General features: G+C 41.9%; 1 protein-coding gene across 1 annotated transcript in view; it reads right to left on the reverse strand.

Annotated features, from left to right (window-relative positions):
• Nucleotides 1-12,576, reverse strand: part of DNAH11 (dynein axonemal heavy chain 11) — a 307,801-nt gene that overhangs the window by 68,678 nt on the left and 226,547 nt on the right. Inside the window, exons 64-65 of the mRNA XM_087860989.1 lie at nucleotides 6,048-6,283; nucleotides 4,871-4,993 (exon numbers count right to left, since the gene is read on the reverse strand). Of these exons, the coding sequence (XP_087717115.1) occupies nucleotides 4,871-4,993; nucleotides 6,048-6,283 (359 nt within the window). The remainder of the gene's footprint in view (nucleotides 1-4,870; nucleotides 4,994-6,047; nucleotides 6,284-12,576) is intronic.

Here is a 12,576-nt window from a genome sequence, read left to right on the forward strand (position 1 = left end):
AGGGACAGATAAAGGCAGAATGTCACAGTACAGAAAGGACTATGGGTGGGAGACAAAGTGGAAACTTAAAATTCCCATTTAAATAATTAAATAGCAGTTGAATTCTGAATTAAGTGAATTTGGGATTTGTAGAAAGACAAGGTAAGTAAAATAGTGTATCATAGGAGGGGGGCAATTACTCTGTGTGAATGAAGGGAATAAGAATTATCAAATAGATAAAGCATTTTATGGGCCTCAGAGAAGAGCTTCATTTCAATTTAATGTAACAGGTAACAGAGGATTCTTAATGGGTTCTTCAATAGGCCAGCAATAGAAGCAACATTAGGACAAGATTATTTTAACCACTCTCTGGGTTGGAAAGGAGTGAGCAAAGAGAGAATGTAAAGACATTACTTCATTCAGCATAAAGAAATGAAAAGTCTGAACTACACCATAAGATGTAGAGTAAAAAAAAAAAAAAAAAAGGAGAAGAAGAAACATGGATTCCAAACATTGATGAGAAAATAAACAAGGTTTAGGGTAAAAAAGATTAGGGAGAGTTATGATGGTCAAGTAGCATTCATAGGAATTCTACTGAAAGGCGGTAGTGCCTATTTATTTGGAAAAACTTGTTAAGACATTGTTTCCACATGTGTATTAAACTGCACATGGTCATAGGGAATTCAAGAGAACATTTCGGTCCTCCTTTAGTCCCCATTTTTCTTGTCTGTGAAGTGAGTGTGACCTCTGATCTTCTGATTGTAGAACATGTGTCTACATAATCACACCTACGGGGGCCCCTGGGTGGTTCTGTTGGTTACGGGTCCGACTCTTGGTTTCAGCTCAGGCCATGATCTCAAGGGTCTTGGGATCAAGTCTGCATTAGGGACTTGACTCCCAGCTCAGTGGGGAGTTGGCTTGAAGATTCTCTCCCTCTGCTCTTCCCCTGTTCATACGTGTGCTCTCTCTCTCAAGAATTAAAAAAAAATTAAAAAAAGTCACATCTACCATGCTGGTCTAACTACCTCTCCATGGAGATATTCCACGATCTTCATAGTCAGTCAAGATATCCTTATCAAGCTCCATAATCACATGTCCACTGGCTTCTTAGACTTCCTTTCTGAGAATCTTAAAGTAGCACCTTCATCTCTGAAAGTCTAATAAGTGAAATCATTACCTCTTTCCCTACACTTACTCCCATTGCTGTACCACAACTTGCCATAAATCACACCATCACTTACCCTGGCAGAAGACTGGAAATCACCTTTGAACCTTCCTTTTTCCCCCTATCAACAAAATCCCATTAATGACCAAGAACTGATGAAATTAACTCCTTGAGGGACGCCTGGGTGGCTCAGTCGGTTGAGTGTCTGCCTTCAGCTCAGGTCATGATCCCTGAGTCCTGGGACTGAGTCCCGCATTGGGCTCCTTGCTTGGCAGGGAGTCTCCTTCTCCCTCTGCCTGTCACTCTCCCTGTCCTGTGCTCTCTCACTCTCACTCTCTCTCTCTGGCAAATAAATAAATCTTAAAAAAAAAAAAAAAAAAAAGAAATGGGGCGCCTGGGTGGCTCAGTCATTAAGTGTCTGCCTTCGGCTCAGGGCGTGATCCTGGAGTTCTGGGATTGAGCCCCACATCGGGCTCTTCTGCTAGGAGCCTGCTTCTTCCTCTCCCACTCCCCCTGCTTGTGTTTCCTCTCTCGCTGGCTGTCTCTCTCTCTGTCAAGTGAATAAATAAAATCTTAAAAAAAAAAAAAGAAATTAACTCCTTGAGAATTCTTTCATTTGTCCTCTCCTATCTCTCTAGTATCACTGCCTTAGGTTAGGGTTGTATCATGTCTCAGCTGGATGACTGGGATTGTTTGCTAATTAGATCCTGGCCCCATGGACCACGGTCCATGTCCCTTCAGTCAATACTTTACAATGCCAACAGCATGTCCTTTCAGAAACAAATCTGATTACATCACTCCTAGCTTGCTTAAGAGTCTTCACTAGCTTCCCCACTGACATGCTCATGATTTTCGAGTGAAACTATGGAGACTCCAGATTTGTTACTCCAGGAAGGCAAGGTCCTTTGGTTAAGAACCATTGCTGTTGTCAACTAATGTTACTGATAGGAATGGGCCCCTTTGGTGTGTTTGGGGAAAAGAAAAAGAATTATCACCCTATAGGAAAAGGCCAACTCAGAAGTCATCTGTGGGTACCCAGGACATCCACACTCTGGGGGTCCTGCTTCACCAGGCCTTACTGTCCTTTATTCCTTCCAACACAAGCCTCTCCACTGATGTGGATCTGATTTGCAGTCCTGCCCGAAGCTGTCGGGCTGGTTTATGTTCTGCTATTTGATATTAGTTCTCTCGTTCCAAAATTCTCTTCTCCCCCTTGTCTATCTGACAAATGCCCACTCATCTTTCCAGACTCATATTAAATGTCAATGTAGTCACATGTCATTTTTTCCACAAAGCCTTTCCAAGTCTCCACTCTGGCAACGATGAATCCCTGCCATGTATACGTCTATGGCCACACCAACAGCACGGTCTTCCTTCTGCTGTTTACATGTCTGCCTTTCCCCGAAGGAAATGGAGCTTCCTTAAGGGCCGGCTCTCTACCTTATCATACTTTAGATCTGTGGCCCCCAGTCCAGCGCCTGGTCTAACAGGGCTCAGAGAAGTTGTATTAGTGACCGATACAACACGTAAGGAGTCCACCAGCCCTCATCCTCTGGAAAAAGATACTAAAAATATCTGCAAGGGAGAGGGAAGTAGAAAAACTGGAGATACAGGTATGATTTTACACTGTAAAAGTCCCTGTTCGCACATGTAAGAGTTTAGGAACTAGGATTGTTAACGCAGTAACTGCATGTGATAAACACCATTTGTTACGTTCTTACGTATCGTTGTAAATTCTCTTGGTCTTTAAAAAAAAAAACGCTGGAATGATAAGATCAGTTCTATAAAACCTAAAAATAGAGAGTACATATTCAGGAAATAATATAATTTGGAATAAGCTGTTCTAGACTGTGATAAAGCCTTGATGCTCTATGTAAAATCATTTGTTTCTGAAATATAAGACTTCTGGGATTCACAATAATATGTTACTATAGCCATCATGAAGAAAAATCATGGCTCAAATTTATTAGTCCCTGGAAAACTTAAATTTATATATATATATATGTATATATATATATAATTATATTTACTTATATTCATTATATTACTTATATATTTAAGTATATAATACAATTATATATTTATTTTCTATTTATTATATTTATATTATGTATTACTAATATATATTTAAATATACATATAATACATAAAATATAAATAAAATATGTAAAATTATTTATAATTATATTTATTTTATTTATTACATTATATTTGTTTTATATATTTACCTTGTTTATATTATATATTACTTATATATTCAAAAACATATATAATATATAAAATATAAATAAAATATACAAAATCACATATTACATTTATAATATATTTAAAAGATATAAATATATATATAGAGAGAGAAAGGGAGAGAGAGAGAAAATCACCAAATTTTTTATACCTAAATTGTGTTATTAAAGGTCCAAGTTAATGCTAGAGAATGTGTATTTCACTGACAAAAAATTTTAGGTCTTTCTAATAGAGTCAGAACCTTAATAACAAAGATTTCACTTCAGTGACATTCAAGATTTTACACTATATTTTTAACACATCAGACACAGCCACAATTATATTTATGTCAGAGTTGCAGTTTGTCAAGTAGCTTATTAAATTTTTCTAAATGCATGGCTGGGTAAATTTTGGCTTATTAAACAATTATAAGTTGTCAGTCACTGTAAATGGATTTACTTGTATAATAAATACTATACTAATCCGTCAGGGACTATTTAAAAAACAGAAGTTAGTTATCCTTAAGTAGACCTATTTCCACTTAAAATTGACCAGAATAAACTGGTGACTGTTAACTTTGAGGCAGAGACTGGGTGTCAAAGAAGGGTGCTGGAGAAATTTTGAAATCCTATTTCTTTGAAAAAAAAAAAAAACATGTAAGAAGAGAAGGAAACCCAGTGAATTAAGTCTAGGGAGTGCTGGTTTCATGTGTGAAGAGGCACAGAGAGCGTATGGAATGCCACGACCCCCGTGAGCCCACAAAGGCTCCGTCAGAGACATACATGCTGCATGTGGCCTTTCACACATTGATAGAAAGTGCTATCATGACTCCTTGGAAATGGCTTCCCTGCCCCTGGGAGAATGTCCTGGAGAGTCAGGTGTCCAGGGGAATGGCAGCTATCCGGAACATCACACGGAGCTCACGGGACATGTTTTTAGCTGTTGGTGGCACCGCTGCTGGTATGGGAATGATTTTAGGGGTCCACTAATGAATTTTTTAAAAAACATATATTATATACATATTAAAAGCATATTAGAAAAAAGAGAACTGGCACAGGAAACCCCTCATTCTGTGGATGTCATTACTTTGGATGAAGCTGAGTTAAGCCAAAAACTGAGTGGACTTAGAATTGTTCTGAAGAAAAATATTAAGTATATAAGATACAAAGTTAGGTAAACACACTAAAGGTGTTTTGCGAAGTCTTAAACTTCTCTGGTACAAACTGATAAAGGAACAACTACTCACAGATTTGTGACAATGCATTTTTTGGTTTATAAATCAGGGATTGGATAACATGGGTCTAAATCTACCAAAAAAATAGTCTGCAAGTTTGGATCGTGTTGAAGGTGCTTCTGTCTTGGAAGGGAGGTGCCATGGACTGGAAATTCAGAAACACCATCGAGAAGATTCCAATGGACTGCGCTAATTTTGAGGCTAAAAGAAGCCACTGATCACATTCATATGCAGCACAAGATATAGAAGAAAAATTCAAGAACACTTACTTTCCTTTTTTAATTGTGTTTCTTCCAAGCAGTGGATCGAGGACTGGATCTATTGTTTCCTCCAGATTTTCAACTAAGATGACATCTCCAAAGGCCAAAGCAGTTTCAATGGCATTCAAAAACCTTAAAATTCAATCAGAATTGAGATATTAACATGAAAATAAGCACGGGAAAAATGTTCAAAATTATATTAAATTATATTTGTTTTCATGTAGTTTTTTTTTTAATGAGACAGAGAACACGGTTTCCTACAGTAGTCAACTAGATTACATAGAAATTAGTTCTTCTGACAATAACCATGGTTGAGACAAATGTAACTTACCCAAACATCATAAATTTAAATTCATTTAACAGGTCCTTTTGTTGATAAAAAAAAAAATTCAAAATATATTAAATGCCTTGTGGTTTTGTCAAACGTTCTTTTTTTTTTAAACTTTAAGTTCAGTTGTGACAAATGGCAAATTATCACTATATTTCATTCTCCCTCTCCAAAAATAGGCTCAAAAATAATTTTCTCCAAGTAGTCAGATAAGCAAGGAGTACACTTATCTGCATAATGGCAGAAATTCCTTATTTTGTTTTATATGTGAAAAGACGATGAAAGGATCAAATCAAATACCAGGAAGTCTGAAATCATTCAATATTAACTGAAGACCAACTACATCCGAGACTTTATCAGACAATATTGTCATGAGGACCCAATGACAGAAAGTCTCAGAATAGATTCAGTTCTCAAAAGCGACTAAGAAATTACCTTCAGGCATTCAGGGTGGGGGCTTGCAGACATGCTAAATCCTACAACAGGCCAGGTGTATATTCGGCAATTGGATTCTCATCCACTGACAATTCTTGTGTTGCCATGTGCCAAATGTCCTAAAGGATTACAGTCCATCCTATTCTGCTCTTGGCCTTAGGAAACCCACCTCTTTTTCCACTCGGGGGCAGTGTTTGTTCTTATCTTCAATCTAATTTCATCTTCGGTGAAGTGGATGCCACCTAACAGAAATGCCCTCTCAGCAAAAAGATCCTCTGTGAGATGTGAACAAGCAGATAACCAGGCAGTCCACGCTGTCACATTCGCAGCAGCAGAGAGGGCTAGCAGATGCCGGGGCTTTGTAAAACTCAGACCCATCCCACAGCAACTCAACAGAAAGCCAGTCCCTCCCATTCCACGTACCCTTTCTGGCCCACATGTGTGACTCTGAGGTCCGTTCCGTACTTCTTCTTGATCCACTTAATTCCCTGTTGCTGGGGATCTATCAGCAGGGGCCAGCGCTCACAGTGTGTTAGGATAGCGGCGTTTTCGGTCGACATTCTGTCACTGGGCAGCCCTTCGTTATTCCAGGTGGCAATGGTGGCGTCATCCGTCAACATGGCAATCAAGTCCAGGCCTTCGGTTATTGGGATGGAAACCTTGAACATCAGAGTTGAAGGCAATCAGCTGCCAGTGTGGCAGAACAAAAAACTCAGCACGACAGACAAGACACCGAGAGGCCAAGGCCAAGACAACACATGCCAATGCTCTCTGCGCTCTCGGAAGCCAAATGCAACTCTCATCGTGAAATACAATTTGACCCGACAAGCACGGCACTTAGCTCTCCGAATTCTGTCAAATGCAGTATTCAACATCTGGTTTATTACTGCATCTGACTTCAAGTGAGAGACGGGGCCCTAGGCAGCCGTCGAGGGCTGCTCCCACAAGGGGAGGGGGACTTAGACACCAGGAAGGACCGCAGGACAACAGAAATGTACTTGCTCCAGGGGGTCATCATCCCACACGAGCAATGCTAAGATGCAGCATCCTGTCCAGGCAATTCATCCTGGAGCACGGGCCGACACTACGAAGAGATGACTTCTCTTCTGGGGATAGGTTAGTGGAGTGTATTCAGTTGGCGGCAACTCCATCAGCTCGCTGGCTGTGCCCAGGAACTGAGACTGCAGCCTCTCTGCTGAGAGGGAGCTGTCTGCCCTGTGACTGTGGAAAGGAGCACTGCAAAGTGGGGACATGTGTTCTCTGAAAGAGAGAGAGGAGGGGGGAACCTATTTTATTTTAAAGACTGATTTATTCATTTGGCTGGGTGGGGGAGGAAGTACATGCCCGAGCATGAGCAGGAGGGGGCTTGGGGGGAGAGAAAGGGACAGAGGGAGAGGGAGAGAAGCGAATTCCCTGCTGAGTGCAGAGCCCTATGCCAGGGCCTGATCTCACAACCCTGAGATCATCACCTGAGCTGAAATCAAAGTCAGATGCTCAGAACTGACTGAGCCACCCAGGTGCCCCCAGAACCTGTTTTAAAGAATAAGGATCATTCTTTACAAAAGTGGACTTTACAAAAAAACCCAAAATTATAGAAAGGAATTTATTAAGGAATTTATTCATTTGTTCATCAATCACCAAATACTTATGGAGCACCTCCTGTGTAATAAACACCGTCTGGAGGCTGGGTGGGTGGCTAGCATGGAAACACGACTCCATAAGAGAGGGCAGTAAGAGAGGGCCTACTTAGAGTGGGCCAAGGGTTGGGGGGCTGGGGTGTAGCAGCAGCCAGAGTCAAGACTTATTGTTTGGCCACGGATCTTCAGCAAAGAAAATGCCGGAAAAATTCTGTTTTTTTTTTTTTTTAAAGATTTTATTTATTTATTCGACAGAGATAGAGACAGCCAGCGAGAGAGGGAACACAAGCAAGGGGAGTGCGAGAGGAAGAAGCAGGCTCATAGCGGAGGAGCCTGATGTGGGGCTCAATCCCAGATCGCCGGGATCACGCCCTGAGCCGAAGGCAGACGCTTAACCGCTGTGCCACCCAGGCGCCCCCGGAAAAATTCTTACAGTAGAGCTGCAATGCAATTTGACGTCAAAACATCTAGAGAAAGTAGGATAATAGTCCTACTGTCTCTGACCACAATGTTATCTTAGAAATAAACTCTATCTCCTACTTATATGAGCAATGAGCTTTGGTATCTTTTAGAATAGGCATCCTCCTATTAGCAAGGGATCTGTGGCTTTAACTTCTTACCTTCTACTTAATGCAAACAACTTGAAACAACTGGAGGCTTGAAATAACTTTAATTTCTGATGCCAAAAGGAATAACAGTATATGTAGATCTTGTGTCCAAATTCGATAGTTTCAATTGTTCGAGCACCCATTAGGCACACAGTTGAGTGCAGGGGGTCAAAGAGAACTCCCCCACTCCAACTTTAAATGGTGAGTTTCAACTACTTGGGGAAATAACGCAGGTGGCTCACACTAAAGAAGAGCGTAACTGCTGGGCGATACTTTGAGACTTAAATTTTTAGAAACAGATTTTAGGATATTTTCTTGATAGCAGTATGTTCAAACAGGTAATTACATGAACACATCGAGGAATTTTTTTTCATTAGAATATTTTTTAGATATTTACGCTACAGGGATCATTTGCACAATAAACTTTCACCTAGGTTTAGGCAAGGGGAAAATAAACCTAAACTCATATGTATCTTTTTTTTTTTTTTAAAGATTTTATTTATTTATTTGACAGAGACAGAGACAGCCAGCGAGAGAGGGAACACAAGCAGGGGGAGTGGGAGAGGAAGAAGCAGGCTCATAGCAGAGAAGCCTGATGTGGGGCTCAATCCCGGAATGCCGGGATCACGCCCTGAGCCGAAGGCAGACGCCTAACCGCTATGCCACCCAGGCGCCCCCAACTCATATGTATCTTTTTTTAAATTCACTCTTTTCAGAATTCCTTGAAGGACTCTGCAGAAAGGAAAATGAGTCTGGAAACCAAGGGCAAAAAGAGAGCGCTTCATGTCTCAAGTCAGCTTCGCAAGTCCACAAGCCTCCATCTAGTTGCTCCATTAAGTGGCATCAACCTGTGAGCCAGGACACTACTAGGAGATGAGCTGGTGTCGGGGCGTGGGAGGCTCTGCTCTATGGAAAAGAAGCTTCTATTAGAGAGAAAGAGAAGTCTGGAAGCACATGCCAGGAGCCAACCCAAGCCAATCCTAATATCCAATGTTTATCTGAATCCTCTGGAAACCCACCATGTTGTATATTCCAAAGGAAAAAAGTTCCTGATGAGGGAACGTCCTGATGGGATCACACTTGCATTTCTCAAAGGAACCCTCGCGCACTGTTGGTGGGAATGCAAACTGGTGCAGCCACTGTGGAAAACAGTATGGAGGGTCCTCAAAAAGTTAAAAACAGAGCTACCCTATGATGCAGTACTTGCGCTACTGGGAGTTAACCCAAAGGATAACAAAGCACTGATCTAAAAGGACATAAGCACCCCTGCGTTTCCTGCAGTTATTATCTCCAACAGCCAAATTAGGGAAGCAGCCCAAGGGTCCAACAAAAGATGAGTGGATAAAGATGTAGTATATATACAAAAGAGTATTACTCAGCCCTAAAAAAAGAATGAAACCTTGCCCTTTGCAACAACATGGATGGAGTTAGAGAGCGAAAGAAGCCAGTCAGAGAAAGACAAATACGATTCAATTTCATTCCTATATGGAATTTAAGAAATAAAGCAAATGAACAAAGAAAAAAAGAGACAAACGAAAAAGAGACTCTGCGATACAGAGAACACACTGATGACGGGTGAAATAGGTGGCACGACGAGCACCAAGTAACGTATGGGAGCGCTCCCTCGCCACACCGCACCCCGAAACTAACGCAACACTGTACGTCAGTTACACTGGAATTAAAGTAGACGAACACGAGGCTGCCGAATTAAAACAAAACAAAACACATTTCTCCCAACAGGATGTGACAAAACTACTAATCTTCGTAAGGCTTTAAGTGTGTACAAAATTTATTCACAGGCCTTCACTCTTCTCAATGTCTCTGGTAACTTGGAGCAGCTCTGCTAAGTGGGCATCTCTGGCTGGCTGTGTTCGCTCAGGACACTGCGGCGTGGAAAGGCTGACAGCACTAACAACTCCGTGTTTTGTTCTGTGTATAACCCGCGAGGTCAGGGTGACGAGCAGAGTGTAAATGCCTCCACGAGTGCATCCAGGTCTCCATCTATGTGCCCAGAGGACAACTCCGGATGGAAACAATTCTGGGTAACATGTTTCTTAGACCCACAGGCCATGTATGTCCACTACCCCTGTCTTGTTGGGTCACTGCCCTCTGAGCTACTCTTTGGATAAAAACAATTTTGAGTAACAGTTTCATGTGGGCCCTCAAGGTCATATATGCCCACTGTCCCTGTCCTTTCAGTCCCTACTATGCTGCTCTGTCTCTTCCCCACCTGTCCTCCAGACTCACGCCCCCCCCCCCCATGCTGCACATTCGGACAACCCTGCCCACATGCCCTTTAGTATCCTGGTCCTATTTGGACCCAGTTATCTTGCTCCCGCTATCTGCTCATCTTCACCAAAGTACCAGCTCTCACCTAAGGCTGTGGTTCCCAACCCTAGGCTGCGTTTTGGAATGTGCCAGAGCTTTCAAACACTGCCAACATGTAGCCTCCCATCACTAATGACTCCACTTCAACCGACGTCAATGTATTTTAAAAGTTCACACCCACGTGATCTCCCCATGAGGCTGGGGTGCAAGAGTGATTTCCCTTGGGTCTCACTTCACTTGAGGTCTTTCCTTAGTAGACCATTTTCTTAATACTCTCAACACTCAAAACATGTGTGGGAAAGAGTTGTCATTCTTCTTCCTTCCCTACAGGTCATTCCAAGACAACTGCTCTTCCATTCTTCAATAAAAAATGCCACCTTTGAGTCTCATGGAGTCCAGTTATACAATCCTCTACATGTCTCCTCATATTGATTATTAAGGACGTAGCTTTTGGTCCTTCTCGCCGTTCTAAGATTTGCTGTCAATCTGAGACAACCTCAACGCCCATATAGATAACGAATCTAATCTCCGGCCTTGACATCCTTCATGCCAAAGCTCTGCACTGCCTTTCCCTTCCAGCATTCTGCGGGGAAAGGTGGAGGGAGAGGAAAGTAACAGAACCACCTGGGAAGATGACACAGCACCCCCACCCTCAATGATGGTGACATGTTTTTGATAAGTTGTTATACTGTCTCCTTCCCTAGATGACAAACCCTGTCCCAGACCTTGTAATAATCTGAAGGTATTTCATTGAAATCTAAATGCCTAATCCCCACTTATTTAAACATGACTGCCTATACCTCTCACCTTTAAACATAATACTTACTCTAACCAACAGTAGTAAGATACCTAGTTCCTTATCCACCATGTGTATTTTTTTTATCATGGTAAAATATTTGTAACATAAAATTTGCTGTTTTAACCATTTTTCTGTATCCAGTTCAGTGGCAGTAAGTACATTCACACTGTTGTGCGACCATCACCACCACCCATCTCCACAAGTTTTTCATCTTCCCAAACTGAAACTCCGTGCCCATTAACCAATCACTCCCCAACCCCCTCTCCCCGCAGCTCTTGGCGACTACCACTTTACCTCTGTCTCTATGAACCTGACTACTTTAGATACTTCATAGAAGTAGAATCATACACCTTTGTCCTTTTATAACTGGCTATTTCACTTAGCGTAATGTCTACAAAGTTCATCCATGTTGTGGCATGTGACAGAAGTTCCTTCCTCTCACTGAATAATATTCCATTGTCTGTATTTGCCATAGTTTGTTTACCCATTCATCTACTGAGGGATACGCGGATTGCTTCTACCTTTTGGCTACTGTGAATCACGCTGCTCTGAACAAATATACAAGTATCTGAGTCCCTGCTTTTACTTCTTTTGCGTATACACCCATGAGCAGAATTGCTGAATCATATGGTAATTCTGTGTTTAATTTTTTGAAAAAACTCTACCATATTTTTAATCACAAGTTCCTGGCTACACTCACATCTCTATCCAGCCGAATTAGCACCTACCATTCCTTAACTGTTCCTCTGGCTGCCCCGTGACCTTCTCTGCCTTTGTTTCCTTCTGGCTTATCCACCCTGGCCGGATTCACCATCTTCTGTCCTCTTCTTTTGCTCTCACACTCTGAGTATTGCTGATGAAAGCTTTACAACTGTAACTACACATTTATCTTTTCCAAATTCATCTTTGGTTTCTTAAAGCTGCTTGGCAATAATTAGTATCTACTCTCCCATTGCCCTCAATGGGAGTTTTTGATGTTTTCGCCACCCCCCTCATACATGTTCTCCTAATGCCAATTTGCTCATCTTTGGCCAGGTGGTACTGCATTTCCCCAGTTTCCTGAGTGGACAGAGACCACGAGACAAGGTGTGGCTGCATCAACTTTCCATCGGGATCTTTGCCTCTGACCACATTTGTCTCCTTCCCTCCCACCTGAGTTCAAAGAGTCTTGCTTCTCCTATCTTAGGGTCATTCTACTACCTCTATTCTGGAGCCCATCCCCTCCCCATTTCTGGTGGCTCATCCCTCTTCACTATTTTATCCTCCAAAATTCCTTCTCCCTTTCTTTTCCTGAAGCAAAAAGATATGCTCTTGTCTCATTCACACTGAAAAACCAACCCTGGGCATAGCTCCATGTTTCTAACTAGGCACTCGGCTTACCTCCTTCCCATCGCAGGCAAATTCCTCCAAGAATAATCTGTCTTTTCCTTCCACTTCCTCACCTCCCACTTACTGTGTAACTCAGTGCAATCTGGCCTCTGGCTTGTCACACCTTCCTGGTCACAAAAGACCTTCACATTTTCCTATGTGAGGACACTTTCAGTTCTTAGTTCTTCTCTCACGAGTCTCTGTGGCTCTGG

Source organism: Ursus americanus, chromosome 3, assembly GCF_024610735.1.
Source record: "Ursus americanus isolate L20-20 chromosome 3, mUrsAme1.1.p, whole genome shotgun sequence".
Taxonomy (NCBI): Eukaryota; Metazoa; Chordata; class Mammalia; order Carnivora; family Ursidae; genus Ursus; species Ursus americanus.